At 47.8% G+C, this 20,376-nt stretch overlaps 1 protein-coding gene across 3 annotated transcripts in view; it reads left to right on the top strand.

The window, feature by feature from the left end:
• CDH23 (cadherin related 23) overlaps positions 1 to 20,376 on the top strand; it is a 576,749-nt gene that overhangs the window by 35,219 nt on the left and 521,154 nt on the right. For all 3 annotated transcript variants that reach the window (XM_075934954.1, XM_075934955.1, XM_075934956.1), the window contains exon 3: positions 19,565 to 19,642. In XM_075934954.1, the coding sequence (XP_075791069.1) occupies positions 19,565 to 19,642 (78 nt within the window). The remainder of the gene's footprint in view (positions 1 to 19,564; positions 19,643 to 20,376) is intronic.

Raw genomic sequence — 20,376 nt, 5'->3', positions numbered from 1 at the left:
CCGAGTGCCATGCACTGGACAGCACTAAGGGATGACTGCTCTTGACCCCACCCCTTCTGGAGGCATAGAGACCATTGCCCCATCTTGTCCTGGGGCCCACAGTGGCTGTCAGCCCCACTGTCCAGCACAGAAAGCAGCAGAGAGCTGGCAAGAAGTGCATGGGGAAAGCTCCAAGGGACTGGAGAGAGAGAGGCATTCTGAGATCTGGAAAAGAGCCACAGCTACTGTTTGAACCTGGCAAGCAGCAGGCTAGAGCACAGGTCCCTGGGAAAAGGGAAGATCCAGCTTGGCCAGAGGAAGTTAAGCCCAGAAGCAAGAGGGTTGTTGCTGGAAGATGGACCCCAGGGTAAGCCTAGAACTGATGGGCAGGAAGGCCACGGTAGTGCAACACTGAATGAGGCGGAGCCCTCTGGGTGAAGAGCTGAGAGGGGAGCTGCAGGAAGAACCTAGGAGCAAGGTCTTGGTCCCCAAGGGTGTTCCCTGAGCAGGGGTTGGAGATTCAGGCAAGGAGGCATGGGTATTGGAGCATTACAAGGAGCTCTTTGAAGGGAGGTGATGGCAAAAGAGACGTGAGAGTGGGGCCCTGGAACAAAGCACTGCTATTGACTCCTGGCTGGGTGATTTGGAGCCATGTCCCTGGGGTGAGGAATGGAAAGCCTACCAAGTTTGTATCTGCTTCCTGTGGGAATTGAGTCGTTTTACCATCAGAGAATGACTGCATTCGTGTATGAATAGAGTATACCCAGTAGCAGGCTGTGTGTGTCACGCACTGAGAGATGATGTTCCTTCTGTGACCAAGCAAAAAAGGGAAACTGAAGCTGTGTGCACCTGTCATCCTGCAGCCAGCCTCTCGCTAAAGGGTGCCCCCAGCAGTGCTGCTCTCCTTAAGTACCCGGATGCTAAGATCATGTCCCTCCAAATGCAGTCTGGTTTTTCTTCTGCACTTCTGCTCCAGCATGATGTCAGCAGCTCCTAGCCTCACCATTTGCTAGAGTGAGTGTGAAAGGCATTACAGATGATCAGATGGTACACAGCATTAGTACTAGCTCTGAGTTCTCTAAATAATGCCCACTAAAAGCTACTGAGACCCGAAAGAGCAGTGAGCCTCGGAATGTGGCGGAGGAAGCTCCAGAAATACAGGCATCTCCTTGGTGTCAGAGAGGAGCTGCTCCCCTACCTCAGCCTGTTCAAGGAATCTGCAGATGCACTTGTGGGAGCCTCTCATTCTATCCAGTAGAGGGCAGTGGGACACACACGTAGATCTAGGGACTGGGCTTTCTCTGTATTGGGATTAAACAGAGGACCAGCCAGTTGTGCTAGAACTACGATCAGTATGATAAGCGTCTCTTCAGTCTTGTGTGTCTGAGATTAATATAACTGAATGTGTAGTACATATCCAATACTAAAACAACATTGCTGGGGGGTGGGGCAGCAATATTATTGGCTGTGATGCCAAAATGAAAAACAATTCAGTTGTATAGTCTCTGAATATCACATCTTCTACCTTCCTGAACAGCCACATGATCTACCTGCATTACAGGGCTTGTTAACAACATGGTAAGGAGCATGTCTCTAAAGGGAGCAAGCACAGTATGGGAGATTTCCTATGTCTTCCCCCCCCCCCAATTAAATTTAAGACCCTACATGCTCCTTCACCCTGTTCTTTTGGAAAGTGGTTGGTGGGAGTGGAGGTTGACTTAAGGAAGGGAAAAGTTGAAGCCAGCAATTGTGGAAATTTCAAACCTGCTCAAGTTGAAAGGTTCGCTCACAATTTTCAAATGTGGGTCAATGTTCTCCCTACTTTTCTCCACCTATGTGTGGAATATACTTTGTGTATTAAGGCATTTGCAGAAGTGTACCAGGAGTAGAAACACATGCAGCTGGCCATGGAGACACTGCTGATCAGCTGAGCGGCATTTGAATCTCTCCTGTGTGGCTGTCCAAGCACTCGGCTTACAGGGAACACTGGCTGGGGACCTATACTTGGGCATTTAAACCTATAATTAGAGACTTAAATATGCAGCATGATTACCTGAGGTGCCCAGCCTGGCAGACAAGCATTCACATCACAAAAAGACACTTCTAAAATGATCGATAAATAGGTTTCTGACAGCAAAATTCATAGCCCCCTTTCCCAGTTTCCTACTATGATACCACCTTATTGGTAATAGGGAACCACCAGAAAAACAAGAGGAAGCCTATACAGCCTGAAGTAAGGTACTAAGCCCCAGAACTGGGACTGTAACAGACTCCTGTCTTCTGTGGATCAGACACAGATGGGAGACTCCTGTCTTCTGTGGATCAGACACAGATGGGAGTGTGTGATGCCCAGTGACCATTAGTGTGACTCCTAACTAATGATGAGACATGCCTAAATGTGCTGCTGATCCCCTTTAGCACAGTAGGAAAGGGAGAGGTTTGGGATAGCACTGGCTTTTTCACCTCTCTCTTTCTTCTGATCCAAACTCTGAGCTTCTAGCCAGGAAGCGTTTCCTCTTCTTTGAGGAGGGTCCCCATAGGTCTTTGGGGCACTACTGCGCACCTAGTCAGAGATTTACAGTAGCAGTGTCCTCTGGTAGGCTGCATGTGCGAGGCAGACGTCACGTGTGGTGCTTCTACCATACATGCGCATCCAACCGTCTCTTCAGTTCCTTTTCTACTGCTGCCTACGTCAGTCAGAACCACAGTTGCTCTCTGATTTCTTCTTAAAATACTTTAAAAATTTGAATTTTTCTGTGTTAATAGTTAGCTAGTGTTACAGTTTTTTCTAGTTTAGAGTTAAGGTTTTTGTCTTTAAATTAAAAAACAAAAACCCACCCCTCTATTCTCCAGTTTGCAAGGCTGAAAACAGTAGCCACCTGACTTTTACTACCTGGGATGCCTCGTTCCCCGGGATTCAAACATTGCCTCTCCTACAGGCTATCTATCCCTATCTCAGATAATCATTCCTAGTGTGTGTGCTATTTGGGTCAGGCACACGTTTTACCACACAATGCCAGCATTGCAAGCAGTTAACGGCTTGCACGCAGAAGGCATGGGAGCTTCAAGTAAAACTTCTGTCACTTGAGAAAACAAGACAGAACTACGTAGCACTTTAAAGACTAACAAGATGGTTTATTAGGTGATGAGACCTGCCTCAGATCCAGAACATTCCTCTTCCCCGTGCCAGCCATCCCCCGTGGCCATGTCTGAAAGGGCCACATCTGACACCTCTACCTCGAGAGACTCTTCCTCTGACCAATCTAGAAAGGGATCTCATTCTTCAGGGAAAACAAGCTCCCAAAGTACCCCCTGCTCCCATCCCTGCTACGGCTCCGGACAGGGAGATTCTGGGACTGTCCAGCACCAATGGTTCCCAAGGGTCCAAGGACCTAGCCAGGCAAAGCCAAGTCTAAATCTGCGCCATCGGCACCGTCAGCACACGCATCCATGCTGAAGAAAGATAAGACCAACTCATCTTCGGCTGAGGCACTGCAGGCACTGAAGAAGCCTAAGCCTTATGTGGCTCCATCGGTACCCATGCCACCCCCAGCACTGAAGAGGCATAAGCAGGTGGCACTGACTGTTTACCCTTCAGCACTGTTGGCACCACAGGTAGCTGCGATAGTCCCATCTTAGTTGCTGTTGGCACCACAGATGCTAGTACCTTTCCCATTCACCACCATGGAGGAGCTCAAGGTATCCTTGGTTCCCACAACGCCTCAGTTCAGCCCAGCTGGCATGCCCACATCCGGCAGCTTTTTACACTCCGCTACACCAGGTTTGGCATTGTCATTGTCTATCGATGAGGACGAGGAGCCCTTGGTCGGCACCCACACACCAAGGCATTCCTCCCCAAAGCAACCCCAACCACAGCAATAGGACACAGCAGTGCAACTGCATCCGCCACAACGGTTGCCTCCTTCCATGCCACTCCCTTCCAATTGGCCCTATTGGGACCCATGGGCAGCACATCAAGCACAACATCTGCAGCAGGTGCAACACCTTCCTCTAAGGCACCATCCTTACCATCACTTGACAGGTCAGTCTATCAAGAGGAGAAGGAACCAGCATCTAGGGGCAAGGAGTCTTCTGTTTCCTCCCGTCTTGCAATGCATATCTCCTCCTTCTCCTGACAACACGCTGGTGCCTCTGCTTCCCACGACGGGAGGTGACTTCCGTTGTTTCCAGGAACACTACAAGCACGTTGCAGAGGTCCTTGAGGTCTCCCTGGTCAGCCTTCCCGAAACTGAGCACAAACTGACCAGCATACACCACACTTCACCTGCCTCCAAACTGGCTTTACCCATGGGCCTATGCTTATGGACCCTGCCAGGTGCATATGGCAGACACCAGCCACAATACCGCTGGTCTGCAAAAGGTCTGACTGCAAATTCTGTGTGGCCTTGCAGGGTGTGCCACACGCACCACCCCATATGATAAAGAATGGAAGCACCTAGACTTCATGGGAAGAAAGGCCTATTCCTCAGCCTCCCTTCAGCTCCGTATATCAAATTACATGGCAATGTTGGCCAAATACACCCACCATATCTTTGAACAGCTTTCCCTCTTTGACAACTTATCCAAGGATAAAAGAGAGAGCAACTCACAGCCAACGTAAATGATGGCATGCTGATTTCCCCTACGGCCCCACAAGCAGCCTTCAACACAGCCAACAGAGCATCACGATCAATTGCAACCACCATTGTGATGAGAAGGTCCTCCTGGATTCACTTGTCAGGTTTTCCCTGTGAGGTACAGGCCACGGTAGAGGATCTTCCCTTCTAAGGATCAAAGTTGTTTGCAGACACCATGGGTGCATCCCTTCATTCACTTAAAAATTCTAAGACGATGCTGAAAACTCTTAGCATATACATACCTGCAGTTAAACACAAACAGAACAGGTATTTTAATCAAAGATACAAATCTTCACCCTTCAGTCAAGCTCAGAGGCATTTTGTCAATAAGAGGAGGTAATGACAAACTGGACATAGACAGGCCCCTGGCCAACCTGCTGCATCTCAACCATCAACCTCAAGGCAGATGTTTTGAAGATCAGGTTGAGAGTCTGATTACACCCCCTTGTCTAGAGCAGGCTCAAACCCATCTGCTATTTCATCAATGCCTGCTACCCTTCTACCACCACTGGTCCTCTATCACAACTGACAAGTCGGTGTTAGGCATCATGAAGGATGGATACTGCATTTCTTTTGCTGCTAACCATTCTTCCCACCCTCCCTGTCCCTCTTCAGGGACCCATCTCCCAAGAGTGTTCTACTCCAAGAGATTGAACGCTTTCTCCACCTAGGGGCCATAGAAGCCGTACCCCAGCGATATAAAGGCAGGGGTTTCTACTCCCATTATTTCTTCACAATAAAGAAATCGGGAGAGGGGAGACCAATTCTCGATCTCAGGAGGCTCAACCGACACAACGTCAGTGCTTCAAGATGGTGACCTTATCTACAGTAATACTAGCCTTAAATGAAGAGGATTGGTTATCGACTGTCGACCTCCAGGATGCTTATTTTCATGTATCCATCCACCAGAGTACGTAGGAAGTACCTAAGATTTGCACTTGGCAACACACGTTTCCAATACACAGTGCTACCCTTGGGACTCTCCCCAACCCCAAGGTTTTTCTCAAAGATAATTATGGTGGCTGTGGACCTCCCCAAACAAGTCCCAGCCAGCGCTTACCTCCAATTACTAGGCCACATGGCAGCGGCCACATCAGTGGTGGCATACGCCAGATTATACATGAGACCAATGCAGTAGTGACTAAGAACAGTATACAGCCCTCATTACAAGAGTTTCAACAACTGATTTCAATTCCAAACAAAATCAAACAATCACTAAACTGGTGGGTGGACCCAAAAAACATGTGCACTGGGGTACCCTTCCGCAGAAATCCCCCGATGATCACAATCATGATGGACACCTCCCTCCTGGGGTTAGGGGCACACTCTGAGCCTCTGAGTCTAAGATCGATGGGATCCACATTAATGTTCTCTGCAAATCAACGTATTAGAACTCAAAGTGGCATGATATGTGTGCCAGAACTTCCTACATCTGATACAGGGCAACACGGTACACATTTTTATGGACAATCAAGCCATAATGTACTACATGAACAGGCAGGGTGGAGCCAGATCTCAGCACCTATGCAGAGCGGCAATCCACCTATGGTCGCGATGCATAGATCAGAATATCTGCATACAAACCTCTTACCTTTTGTGCAAGGAAAATCTTATGGCAGACACCCTCAGCTGGAAGTTCACCTTCAGCTACGAATGGGATATGGATGATGACATAGTACATATGATCTTCAAATGCTGGGGATTCCTGTTGTCATTGGTTTCAAATAAGTCCACCGTAGGGAAGTGTCCATAGTATTGTTCACGTGTGAGCATTGGGTTACACTCCCTGGGGGATGCCTTTACAGGACTTTGGAATGCACTCCTTTTTTATACATTTCCACTGATCCCACTTCTTCACCAGGTGATCAACAAGACAAGAGTAGAGGCATCATCAGTAATACTTCTTCAGCAAGGCCATGCCAGAGTTGGTACACTTACCTGCTCCACGTGTCCATGAGACCACCATGGCATCTCCCGATAGTTCCCCATCTTCTAACTCAGAAAGATGGTAAAATCCGGCATCCATCCCTCCAGACCCTTCACCTCTGGGCATGGTTCCTCAGTGGCTCTTCTCAATGGAAGCAACGTTTACAGATCAAGTCAAACAGATCTTAATAAGTAGTCGCAGAGTAACAACAAAAATGTCTTACTTCCACAGGTGGTGCAGATTCTCCCTCTGGGTGAACCAGAGATCCACAAATCCATCAACAATCTCACTTTCCAATATATTAGAGTACCTCTTAAACCTAAAACACTCAAGTCTTTTGTTTAGTTCATTGAAAGTACACCTCGCAGCCATAACAGCTTTTCACCAACCCATCGAAAACAAATCTGTTTTCACCCGCCCAACAACTAAGCACTTTTAAAAAGGAATTCAAAAAATGTTCCTGACAGTTAAAACCCCAGTTCCAGCCTGGGACCTCAATCTGGTACTCCACGCTCACCCATGCACCATTTGAACCTATGGCTACGTGCTCAATGCTTCACCTCTCAATGAAGGTGGCTTTGCTGGTTGCTCTTACATCAGCCAAAAGAGTAAGCGAAATTGGGGCACTAATGACTATCCCACCGCTCACGATATTTCATAAGGACAAGGTGGTTCTGCGACCACACCTAAATTTCTTACCAAAGATACTTACCTCCTTTCATTGCAATGAACCATTGGTGTTACCTGTTGTCTTTCCAAAGCCTCATGCCACTGCAGAAGAAGATAAATGGCACACTCTTGATGTGTGCTGAGCGATTGCCTTCTATTTGGAAAGGACAAGGACAATTTAAAAAAAAAAACACACATGCTTTTCATCGCCACTGCTGAAAGATCCCTGGGCATGCAGATCTCTACCCAGAGACTGTCCAGATGGATTGTGGGCTGCATCTGCCTGGCTTATGCCAGTTAACCAGGAGCCTCCATTTCAATCATGTGCACACTCCATGAGGGCCATGGCAAATGTGACAGCTTACCTTAGTAGCACTCCTCTCACAGACATTTGCATAGTTGCAACTTGGTCTTCTGCATACACCTTCGCCCTCGATACTTACCTGAAACAGGGCACTCAGTTCGGACATACTGTCCTGACCGATGTCCAACACAGCACTTAGCTGAGGCACCCTCCTTCCCACTACAGATACTGCTCTATAGTCATCTAAGATGGAGCACCCACAGGGACACTCCTCGAAGAGAAGGTTACTCACCCTATGCAGTAATGGAAATTCTTTGAGATGGTTGCCTCTGTGAATGCTCCACCACCTGCCCTTCCTCCCCTCTGCTTTGGACACATTGATTTCTCCTTCTGGGGCAGAGAAAGAACTGAAGGGACAATTGGCTGCGCATGTGTGGTAGCAGCACCATGTGTGCTGTCTGCCTCTCATGAGCAGCCTACTGGAGGGCATTGCTACTGTTAAATCTCCGACTAGGCATGTAGTGGTCCACCCAAAGACCTAAGGTGGAGCACCCACAGGGACAATCATCTCGAACCTCCATTACCGAACGGGGTGAGTAACCTTCTCTTTAACGGTGTTTAAAAATGGCTTTGACCATCTAGCCTAGGAAATAATGAATCTTCAACCTCAATGAAGGAGGGGCTATGGGACATCGCTGTCGAGTAACGCATTTTCGGCTGTCCCTCAGTGTGAGGATGATGTTTGCCAAGGGGGCTCATTGGTGAGATCTTTAAGTGTCTGAGGAGCCCTACAGATTTTCCCAGAGAAGTGACTAGTGTAATCCTGGAGGACGTTGTTGGCTGGATGGTTGTACCCTTTCTTTCCTCCTGTGTTGCTTCTATTGAATGAGCATGTCTGTTCTCCTCCACATGGGCTGTGACTTGGTGTATAGTGTGGTGCCACTGTGTTCTGTCCTGCACTGAGTCCTCCTAATTTGTTGGGCTGATGGCTCCCTTTTTAAGGTGCACTTTCAGTGTGTCTTTGAAATGCTTCTGTCGCCCTCCATGAGCCTTTCTTCCCTGACTTGACTGAAAGAAGAGTACTTGCTCTGGGAGGTTAGTGTCAGGCATATGTACACAGTGGCCAGCCCAGTAGAGTTGGTATTATATTACCTGTGCTTCTATTCTGCTGATGTTGGCTGCAGTGAGAATACTGGTGTTAGTATGTCCGTCTTTCCCAGCTGATCCTGAGAATCTTCCTGGGGTGGCTGCTTGAGATGTCATCTGTAGGTTGCTCAGGTCTCGCGCTCATAGGAAAGGGTGGGGAAAAATAACTGCAATATAAACATAAATCTTGGTGCCTGTTTGCAAATCCCTATCACTGAAGACTCCATCTTCCAAAAGATGTGCTGGCATAGCAGATCCTGATTCAATTTCTGTGTCGGTGCTGATTGTTTGGGAGAGGTGGCCATCAAGATATAGGAAATGACCCAGGTTTCCAGGGGTTCTCTGCAGCCGGTGATTTGTGGATTACAAAGATTAGTTTGTGCAAGTGAAGGCTGGTTTGTGCCGTGGTTTTCCTGAAGTTGAGAGAAACCCAGGCTGTGATAGGCATCTGAAAAAAGATTTTAGATACATTGCAGGTAGCCTATGTGTGTGCAAGACTGACAGTCATCTGCATACTGAAGGTCAATGTTGACAATTCTGGGGAATTTAGATTTTGCTTAGAGATGTGAAGATTGAGGAATTGGCCATCATATGATGTTCAGTCTTGATTCCATTAGAAAGGTGATCACAGATGAGAATTAGGATCAGGTGAAGGTAAAGGGAGAAGAGTGTCATTGGAACAATGACCCAACCCTGCTTGACACGGATGTGAACGATGAATGGTTGGTTGTCCACAGAAGTTAATTTCCAGCATCAGACTTCTCCATGATGGGATGGCTGCCAGCATTTTGTGCAGTGGCTCTCAAGTAACAACACTTGGGAGCAACAGATTATTTTCTTTGGGTAGATTGAGTCCAAGGCTTTCTGTAGTAAGATGGTTGGGGCACAGAGCCTCTGTTATCCATTAGTTCTCCTCTATCCCCAATGACCTTCTGGTAGGTTAGCCCTGCACTAAGGGAAAATAGTGTCTTCCATATGCTCTTCATTTGTCTGCATGGCAGGATTAAAAGGTAAGTAAATAAAATCTAAAGGAAAATAAAACAAGCAGACAAAAGGCTAATACATGAAGTGGAAGGCAACAGTTGCTACATGAGAGTGGGACCATTACCCCAGCATGTGGCAGTGCTTTCTCTTCACTCTTAAACAGACTTCAGCAAGAAGATTATTAAGATAATTGTTTAATATATTCCACGCAGCAACACCCATTCCTTAACTGTGAAACAGCTTTAGAGTTCCAGTGGAATATTTACAGGTACATATAAAGCTCACAGCAAGAAAGGGAAATGGTCCTGCCCCCCTCTCTCCCCCATGAAACCCTCCACTTTCCTGTTAGCTAATGATATTAGCAGCAGTTTGGCTCATTTCTCACATGCACAACAAAGTTAGTGACAAAAGTGTCAACAAGATCAGCAGCAGCCCTCTAAAACACCCACTTGGCAAATCTCCCATGTGGGGAGGTAACAGTGTAACACAGTGCAGATCCCAGGCAAGGTGAGATGGCTCCCAAGCTTCACACCAAGGCTTAGCTTTTCAATCAAGTTATTTCTGTCTGCACTTAAACAGGGCCCATGTGGTAGCCAGAAAAGCAGTGTGATAGTATCCAAGTCCCCAGGATTTCAGAGAAATAGAGGTCCTGTTCTGCCCTGGTGGCTAGTGTTTGAATGCACAATGACTGTAATGTTGCTGCTTAGTATAAACTGGTGATCCCTGCAAGTGGCATTGTGTCAGGGCACACTCAAATAAGTTTCAAGTGGCTTATTTTTTTGTTGTAAAAGTGTATAGCACAGCCCCATGAAATGGAAATAGGTGCTTGAGTAATTGAATAGGGACTGTTAGCATGGGGAGCTGTATGTGACTGAGAAACAGCAGCATGCTGTTGACAACACTGCACACTTAAGCAAGTGTTTCTCTGCTAAGAGACAGTAGCAAAAACAGGAGCCACATATTTGGCCCAGATTAAGTCCTTTTTGTGCCACTTCAGTGAGGATTTAAAGCTGATTGAAAGGGAAAGACCAGATTTTCCCCCAGTAGCATAAAAACTGCCTAGTAGGGTTACCAGGTGGTTTTTAAAAAAAATACCAGACACACTTGATCTCAGATGTGGGGGGAGGGAGGGACTGGCTGGGAGGGGAGTGGAGCTGGCTGGGAGGAGGTGGGGAACTGGCTGGTGGGAAGCAGAGCTTGCGGGGGGCGGGGGTGTCGGGGGATAGCAGGGCTGGCCAGGGGAGATTGGGTGTCGGGGGACAGCAGGGCTGGCCAGGGGAGATTGGGTGTCGGGGGGAGGGGGAGCGGCAGGAAGCTGGGCTGGCTGGGAGGGGGTCAGGGAGAGCAGAGCTGGCCAGGGGAGATCAGGGGGTCAGGGGATATCGGGGGGCAGGGGAGGGGACTGGTTGGTGGGATGCAGGGCTGGTTGGGGGCAGTGGGGTTGGCCGGGGAAGATTGGGGGTGGGGGAGACCAGCCGACATGGAGCAGGACTGACCCAGGCGCACACAGATCCCAGGGCCCCGGGGATTCCCTCCCACCCAGGCCTTGTGTAGTTGCGTATTGCCTGGTTGGTAGACACACTTGCACAGTGTGAGTGTGTCTTCCAGCCAGGCAGTTTGCAACTACGTAGTGATACTCCTAATAATAATAATAAAACGTACCTAATTAGAAAATACCGGACATTTTATATGTCCCGTATTTTCTCAATTTGTTTCCCGGACAGAACCCTCAAATAACGGACTGTCCAGTTCAAAACCGGACACCTGGCAACCCTAGTTTTCTAATACTGGCTTTGTTACACACTGGACTCGGGAGGGTGTGACCAGGGTAGGGAGAAAGGGACTGCACTCCCAATCATCCTGCCACCCATCTCAATAGAACGCTCCCTAGACCGGGGTTTTCAACCTTTTTTCTTTCTGAGCCTCCCTCCCACATGCTGTAAAAAGTCCACAGCCCACCCATGCCACAACAACTGTTTCTCTACATGTAATAGCCAGGGCTGGTGTTGGGCTGGGGGGGAAGAGAAGAGTAGCAAGCAGGGCAATTGCAAGGAGCTCTGTGCCACAGGGCCTTTGGTTTCAGGCCTCAGTGGTGTGGCTTGAGGCCCTAGGCTTCTGCCCCACAAGTGGGACTTTGACTTTTTGTGCTTGGCCACAGCAAGTCAAAAGCCAGCCTTGCTTAATGGATCCCCTGAAACAGTCTGGCAGCCCCAGTCTCTGGACTGGGAACTCCTGGCCTAGATGTCTCAAACTGGCCTCCAGAGCATGTTAATCTCCTGGCTGGCCCCAGGACTTAGGAGTATAGACAGGTGCTTTTCAGCCACCTTTAGTGTTCAGCAAACCTCCTCAGTGCTGTGCCTACTGTGAGTTTGGGGCAGCTGTGAATCAAATCTATAGGTATGTATTTAAATGGTTTCCAAATGACTCCTGTTCTTCAGGTCCTTTATCTTTGACCTACAGTTGTGTGTATTCCAAAGATCTTTCACCCCCTCAGCACTTCGTTTTCCTTCTCATGTGAATTTTAACAGGCCATCTTCTTGGTGACAACCATCATGTCAGAGATGTAACCCACTCTTTGTACTGGAAAGGACAGAAGAAGGGAGATGTCCTCCTTCAGGACCCCACCTTCTTGCTCCTGACCTAGCTGTATCTGTATCCAAGCACCATAGCTGGCTCACGTATGTTCTGTGATCTGACAGCTATAACACATCAAACATCCTAATACAGCTGTTTTAGGAGCAGTTACCATTATTTCTAATATACTGTATAATATAAATAAGGCCATCACGTGAATCAAGACAAATCTCCTCTACAAAGCCAAGGCCATTCAGCCTGCAGAAAAAACTGCCCACTAGGGGCTTAAAATGAAATGCCTGTTACTCAGAGGTCTGCTTTGTATGTAGCAGGTGATCTCAGAAAGCTGCTGCCCAGCAGGGCGTGCAAAGACTTCAGTGGCTGATTATCGGAAAGTACTTTAAACTACAATTTAAAAAAATTGCATGCCACAGAGAAGGTCTTTTTGGACTTGTGAATTTTGTCTGGCTCTCTTATCTTTCCCCCTCTTAAGCTCCCACCCTGGAACATCAATCAATGTGTGCTGACTTCTAACCCTCCGGAAAAGTAATTAGCATAGAATGAATCATTTTGTCTGTGTGAGTTGTAATTTTTCCAAGTGCTTAGCATCGGAGCCCTCAAGGCATTTCACAAATACCGATTGTGTAACCCTCCCTGTGCTTGTTTGAGGTAGCCATGGGAAAAGCATTATCCCTACTTTAAGGGGGAGGGTAGAGAACACAGGAGGTGGCTGTGGGAGCCAAGATGAGTATGTAGGTTTCCTGACTCCATTCCTGTATGCTTGATGCTCCTTAGTTTGCTTTCATTGATGTATTTCAAGAGGTGAATTTTGTCACTTCAGAAAGTGTACATCCAAAAGTAGAACTTCTGATGGGCCTAGTTCTAGCTTATAATCCAGATCTCTGGAGTGCTGGAACAATGTGTATAGTGGGGTGTTGAGAGCCATTGAACCAAACTGTAAACCCTCTATACTTGGAAACCACTTTAACCCAAGTGATGTGACACTACCCCTAGTTCCAGAATCTACGAGATCTCTGCCCCTTCACTTTGCGGCCACCATGAATTTGAATCCAGTCTTCAAAGAGGCCAGTTTCACTGGTATTTTGGGAGCATGTGGGAGCAGTGCAATGAGGATCCTTCCTTCTTCTGGTGGCTGGCCCTAGTGACTCTACTCAGAGCTAAAGGAGCTCTCAGTGGAAGAGCTCCATGATGGGTCATGTTTTTGTTTTGGAGGGGAGATGATGCTGTTGGTCCCATGTTCAGTGCCCACCAACTGTGATGGCTGACTGAGCAGCTATTGTTTGTTGCAAGAGATCTGTAAGATGTAGAGTGTCTCTGGAACCAATCAGTCATTGAGAGATGAGACAAGGAGTTGGAGTGGGCTGTGGGAAATGGAAGCCATGCCTCCTCTTCCAGTTCAGAGGCATGCAGATATATAAGGGATCTAAGCACCCAGCTCACCTTTCTTCTTGTGTGTTTAGCAAGCTTAGAGACTGGAGGTTTCTGCTGTAAGAATGAGTCTTTCTCTGTCCTCTTTGGAACCTCCCTTCAGGAAGTTGAAGGCTGCTATCAAATCCCCCTCACTCTTCTCTTCTGCAGATTAAACAAACCCAAATCCCTCAGTCTCTCCTCATAGGTCATGTGCTCCAGCCCCCTAATCATTTTGGTGGCCCTCTGCTGGACCCTCTCCAATGCATCCACATCCTTTCTATAGTGGGGGGCCCAGAATTGGACACGCTACTCCAGAGCCAAATAAAGGGGAATAATGACATCTCTGGATCTGCTGGCAATGCTCCTCCTAATGCACCCTAATATGCCATTAGCCTTCTTGGCTACAGGGGCACACTGTTGACTCATATCCAGCTTCTCAGCCACTGTAATCCCCAAATCCTTTTCTGCAGAACTGCTACTTAGCCATTCAGACCCCAGCCTGAACAATGTAACAATGTTTGGGATTTTTCCATCCCAAGTGCAGGACTCTACGCTTCTCTTTGTTGAACCTCATCAGATTTCTTTTGGCCCAATCCTCTAATCTGTCCAGCTCACACTGGACCCTATCCCTGCCCTCCAGCATATCTACCTCTCCCCCACCTTAATGTCATCTGCTAAATTGCAGAGGCTGCAATCCATCCCCTCATCAATGTCATTAATAAAGATGTTGAACAAAACCGGCCCAAGAACAAATCCTTGGGGCACTCCGCTAGAAACCGACCACCATCCTGACATCGAGCCGTTGATCACTACCCGTTGGGCCCAACAGTCTAGCCAGCTTTCTATCCATCTTACAGTCCATTTATTCAATCCATATTCCATTAATTTGCTGCCAAGAATATTGTGGGAGACGGTATCAAAAGCTTTGCTAAAGTCGAGGTGTATCACATCCACTGACTTTCCCATATCCACAGAACCAGTTACCTCATAGAAGCTAATCAGATTGGTCAGTCACGACTTGCCCTTCATGAATCCATGTTGACTATTCCTAATCACTTTTCCCTCTTCCAAGTGCTTCAAAATGGTTTCCTTGAGGATCCCCTCCACGATTTTTCCAGGGACTGAGGTGAGGCTGACTGGTCTGTAGTTCCCTGGATTGTCTTTCTTCCCTTTTTTAAAGATGGGCACTACATTTGCCTTTTTCCCATCATCCGGGATCTCTCCCAGAGTTGTCTCATGAGTTTTCAAAGACAATGGCCGAAGGCTCTGCAACGACATTTGCCAACTCCCTCAGTACCCTCGGATGCATTAAATTTGGGCCCATGGATTTATGTATGTTTAGCTTTTCTAAATAGTTCCAAACTTGTTCTTTCCCCACCAAGGGCTGTCCACCTCCTTCCCATACTGCGTTGCCTAGTGCATCAGTCTGGGAGCTGACCTTGTCTGTGAAGACAGAGGCAAAGAAAGCATTCAGTTCTTCAGCTTTTTCCACATCATCTGTCATTAGGTTACCTCCCTCATCCGGTAAGGGTCCCACATCCTCTCTGATCACCCTCTTATTGCTAACATGCCTATAGAAACCTTTCTTGTTATCTTTCACATCCCTTGCCAGCTGCAATTCCAATTGCACTTTTGCCTTCCTGGTAAGTCCGCTGCATTCTTGAGCAATATATTTATACTCCTCCCTAGTCATCTGCCCAAGTTTCCACTTCTTGTAAGCTTCCTTTTAGTGTTTAAGCTCACCAAGGACGTCTCCAGTAAGCCAATCTGGTCACCTACCATATTTGCTTTTCTTGCTGCGCATCGAGATGGTTTCTTCCTGTGCCTTTAATAAGACTTCTTTAAAATACTGCCAGCTCTCCTGGACTTCTTTCCCCTTCATGTAAACATCCCAGGGAATCCTGCCCATCAGTTATCTGAGGGAGTCAAAATCTGCTTTTCTGAAGTCCAGGGTGTGTATTTTGCTACTCTCCTTTCTTCCTTTGGTCAGGATCATGAGATGGTGGGATTCAGGATCACTGCTTCCCGGGTTGTTACCCACCTCTACTTCCCCTACTAGTTCCTCCCTGTTTGTGAGCAGCAGGTCAAGCTGTGCATGTCCCCTGGTTGGTTCCTTTAGCAGTTGTACCAAAACGTTATCCCCAACATTCTCCAAGAACTTCCCGGATTGTCTGTGTACTGATGTATTGGTCTCTCAACAGATGTCAAAGTGATTAAAGTCGCCCATGAGAACCAGGGCCTGAGATCTGGAAGCTTCTCTCAATTGTCCAAAGAAAGCCTCGTCTACCTGGTCTGATGGTCTATAGCAGACACCAACCACAACATCACCCCTGTTGCTTCCATCTCAAAACTTAATGATACTCTCAACAGTCTTTTCTCCCTCTAAATACTGGAGCTCATACTGTTCTCTTACATACAATGCTACTCCTCTTTTTTTCTCCTCTGCCTGTTCTTCCTAAACAGTTTATACACTTCCATGACAGTGTTCTAGTCGTGTGAGTCATTCCACCAAGTCTCCGTTATTCCAATCTCATCATAGTTCTTCGACTGGTCCAGGGCTTCTAATTCTTCTTGTTTGTTTCCCAGGCTTCTCGCATTTGTGTACAAACACCTTAGATAGCCAGCTGATCGCCCTACTTTCTCCATCTGAATCAGGGGTCCTCCTTTGTTGCTAACTCCTCAGTGTGATTCTTCCTGGTGTCTGACTTCCTCACTTACCTCAGGGCTTTGGTCACCGTCCCCCAACAAACCTAGTTTAAAGCCCTCCTCACTAGATTTGCAAGTCTGCCCGCAAAGATGCTCTTTCCTCTCTTGGTTAGATGGATCCCATCTCTGCCTAATAATCCTTGTGCCCGGAACAGAGTCCCATGGTCTTTGCAGTTAAGGAGAAGAGCCTGAACCTATGACCCCAAAAGGCTCAAACACCAGAAAGCAAATAAAGCATCTTTAAATGCATTATTTCCAAAAAAAAAAAAAAACCTCATGGTTTTGGGGTGCCTGACTCATGGTTTGTGAACACCTGATGTTAGCAGTCACCTACTTCACACAATCATACTTCAGCATAGACTTGACTGGGCTCATCCACAAAGCCAAGGACAGTGCAGGAAATTCAAAGGCACTATAGCTAATCTTCCAGCATGTCCTTTTCAGTTTTTTTCTGCCAAAGAGCTTGCAGAATAAATGGAGAGTGGCAGAATGGAGAGTGTTCCCAGTTTTAAAGATGGGGAGCTCAGGCATAGAGAGAGTGGTGGGTATGAGATCATTCAGGTGATCTGTGCGCAGCCAGAAAATTGAACCCAGACCTCTTCAGTGTCACTCCTGGGCTGTGCTCGCCCTCCCCCCAGCTGGCATCTGGGGCATTCCCTTGGCTTTTCTAATACAACTAGGCTAATGATTGAGGCAATGATCTGGACTGGCTGAGTTGATCCCAACTGATCGGATAATTGGTTTTTGGGTCAGACCACTCGTATTCCCAGCGGCAGCAGGACATTGTATTCGGAACCTGACTCCTGCAGTCACTCACTCCTGCTTTCCAGGTGAGCCAGAAACTGGAACCCATAGAATTCAGATGCAAAACACTTCTGACAGGCCAATTAAAATCTCCACTTCCCTTGTTCAATAATGTTTGTTGTCTGGCAGTTAAACTGTATCTCCTAATGTGTGAGTGTACTGGCTATTTCAGCCCTGGCTGGAAATCCAAGGGAACTCCATCTGTCAAATGCAGTACTGTCAACCATAGGTCCTTTTGGAAACCTGCTGTGTGTGTCTCCTGCCAACTTGTATCCCATCTCTGCCCTTGCTCTCATGAGAGAGCCACAATAGTTACCTTTTCCCAAAGCTCAGGCTGCACTCTTGGTCCACGTGGTCTGGCCTGAACTGTCTCAGAACTAATGAGCTTCAGCCCATGGGGTGGCAATTGCTGCAGTTCTGGGGACAGGAGAACGCGTCTCCAGCCTCACTCTCACTAAGTAAACAGGGAGTTGAAATAACTGAGCCTGGTTATTAAAGGCAAAAGGAGGCAATTATAAGGAATGTGATAGTGACTCTTTGGCAGAATTAAGGCTGACAAGGCAAAAGGCTCTCAGCCATGGGAACAATGCGAGAAATTAATCATGCACTAAAACAATTATTGCTGTCTCCCATCCCTGAGCTGCTGCTCCCACTACCATCACCCTACAGAGTATAATGAAAAAAGGCACTGGTTGCGGGCTGCATTCCGAATCCCTGTATCCATGCCTCTCTTAAATCAATCTGCTGTGAGCCAGCAGCAGCGCAGAGACAGATCTGGGCTGCTAGGATACTCTTCCCTCTTTTTTTTGTTCTGGGCACTTTAGTGCTTTATCTCCTCTGTATTCTTGTCTGAGCTCCTGGGGCAGGGGAGAGACACAACTGGGCAAAAGATTACTGGCCTGTTTCATGTCCCTGATTTCCATTGCATGTTTTCTGGGGGCCATATCTTCACTACAAATACTACATCTGCAGTGACATGGCTGTAGGAGCTCCACTACAGCCAATGGAAGGGTTAGTAAATCCACAGTCCTCTTCAAGAGGTGGCAACTAAATCTAAGGAATTCTTCCATTAAACTCTACGGTAGGAGTTAGATCTACCCAGTTGCATCACACAGCCTTGAGCAATGTAGCTAGCTCTACAGAAGTTTTTAGGTGTAGGCCGGGCTCAAGTATCTATGCAGTTCTCCCCCACTGGAATATCAGAACACCCACTGTGTACAGTGAAGCTTCCCACTTAGTTCAGCAGCTTCTGAGTCAGCCAGTGATGGACAGGCCCGTTGATGGGGGAGGGAGGGCAATTACCCTAGGGCCCAGGTATTCTAAGGGGCCCGGGACTCCCAGCTGCTGCTGTTGCTGTGCACCAGCAGCAGCCGGAGCCCCAGGTCACTTTGGACCACTGCTGGAGTGCCAGAATGCTGTGCCGGGTGCTCCATGGGCTCTGAGGGCTGGGGGAGCAGTGTCGTGCTCCAGGTGGTGCTGAGTGCCACTTGCCCCTGATCCCACACCTTCTGTGTGAGGCCTTGCCCTTCCTAGGGGCACACAGCGCCCCCCGCCTCTCCCCCCCTTGCCCCAGGGCCAGTGGTGGCTGTCAGCTCCACTGGTGATCGAGCTATGAAAACTGGCCCCATTTGTTTCTCAGGAATGCAACCCTAGAGAGAGATGGTGGGGGAGGTAATATTTTATTGGACCATTTGCTGTTGGTTGAGCTTACACAGGTAGAGTGCTCCATTAATGCATCTTCAGTCATGGGGCATAAATCCAATGTGTCTGCTTACCCTGTGATTTTTCGTGTCTAACAGAGCAATACATGTACATTCCTTGGCTCATCTTTTGAAAGCATTATGCAGATTTCTTTTGAGAATGGAGACTGATAGGTCAGATATAGAGTGATTTGTGTCCTATGACTGCAGAAGTATTAATGGGGCACTCCTCCATGAACCATCCCTTCTAATATGTGCTAATTACCAATGCTAAACAATCTGCTCCCCCTTGAATTTAGCTGAGACTTTGAGGGTATCTTTCCCAGACATGGTGAAGAGCGCTGCATAAATTCGTCTTTCACCAACAGGTGTTGGTCCAATACAAGAGATCGCTTCGCTCACCTCGTGTGTCTACTGTCCTGAGACCAGCATGGCTATAGTTACGCTGCATACAGTGTGACCCTATTTGCTATCACAGGCAGTTGGATGAGGAATGGGACCAGGTGGGTCCCTCAAGCTGCATAGATTTTAAGGCACAGGAAGACTGAGTGTCTTGCTGCTGGCCCTGCAGAGAGTTAGGGCTGGCCCCAGGGTACTGCCAGCTGTTTATGGCATAGGAGTGCTTGGAATAATCTCCTACCAATCAAATGAAATAGGATAAAAATACATTTAAAAACCTTATTTTTCTCCTTCATCCTTTCAGGTCTGAGCAATCGGCTGCCGTACTTCATCAACTATTTCTTTGATACCTACCTGCTGATCAATGAGGATACCCCTGTGGGTAAGTGAGCCTCACTTGTGTTCATGAACGGATTGCATTGTGTTCCAAGCCTGTTACGGTGTGTGAGGAGCACAGAGTGGCTAGCAGGCTCCCATCACATGGACTATGAACAGGGTTGCCCCCTGTCCATACATTCACGGAGAATTGTAAAAAAGGGCTAAAACTGGACCTGCCCATAAAAGCATTTAGATATCAATAAAACCCCCGAGCTTTGTAGTGGAGCTGAGGAATACGTCCCCTGAGATCCTGCAATGAGTTCTGTGTCGCGGGGCAGCTTCAGGAAATCTTCAATTCCTGAGGCGAGGCAGAGAGGGGAATCCTCTGACTTGCTGCTGGCTAGCGGGGGCTGCTCTTTTCCACTTCCGGCTTCTTTGGCATCCCTAGTATCAGCACAGCAGCAGCCTTTCATGGGTGTATGTGCAGCACACACCTCTGCCTGGCTCTCTGTGCTGGGGAAGGGGTTGGGGAAAGGATACAAAGGGCCGGGTGTAGCATCCTTCCATAGGTTTCCTATCAGTAAGTTACAGTGGGGTGGCCTCTGGTGGCAGCCCCCTGTCTCAGCTTGGTGAGTGGTTCCTAGACATCTTCTCTCAGGATGGGAAGAGAGTCTGGAGAGGGGATGGTTTGGGCCATGGGGACTGTGATTGGAATAGGATTGTATCTGCATGCCTGGCCAACATGTTGTAGGTCCAGCTGCCTGTGTTGTAGGCTTCCCCCCTTCCCCTATCCAACTG

Source organism: Pelodiscus sinensis, chromosome 8, assembly GCF_049634645.1.
Source record: "Pelodiscus sinensis isolate JC-2024 chromosome 8, ASM4963464v1, whole genome shotgun sequence".
Taxonomy (NCBI): Eukaryota; Metazoa; Chordata; order Testudines; family Trionychidae; genus Pelodiscus; species Pelodiscus sinensis.
Note: the sequence above shows the minus strand (reverse complement) of the source record. Positions and strands in the feature narration are given on the sequence as shown.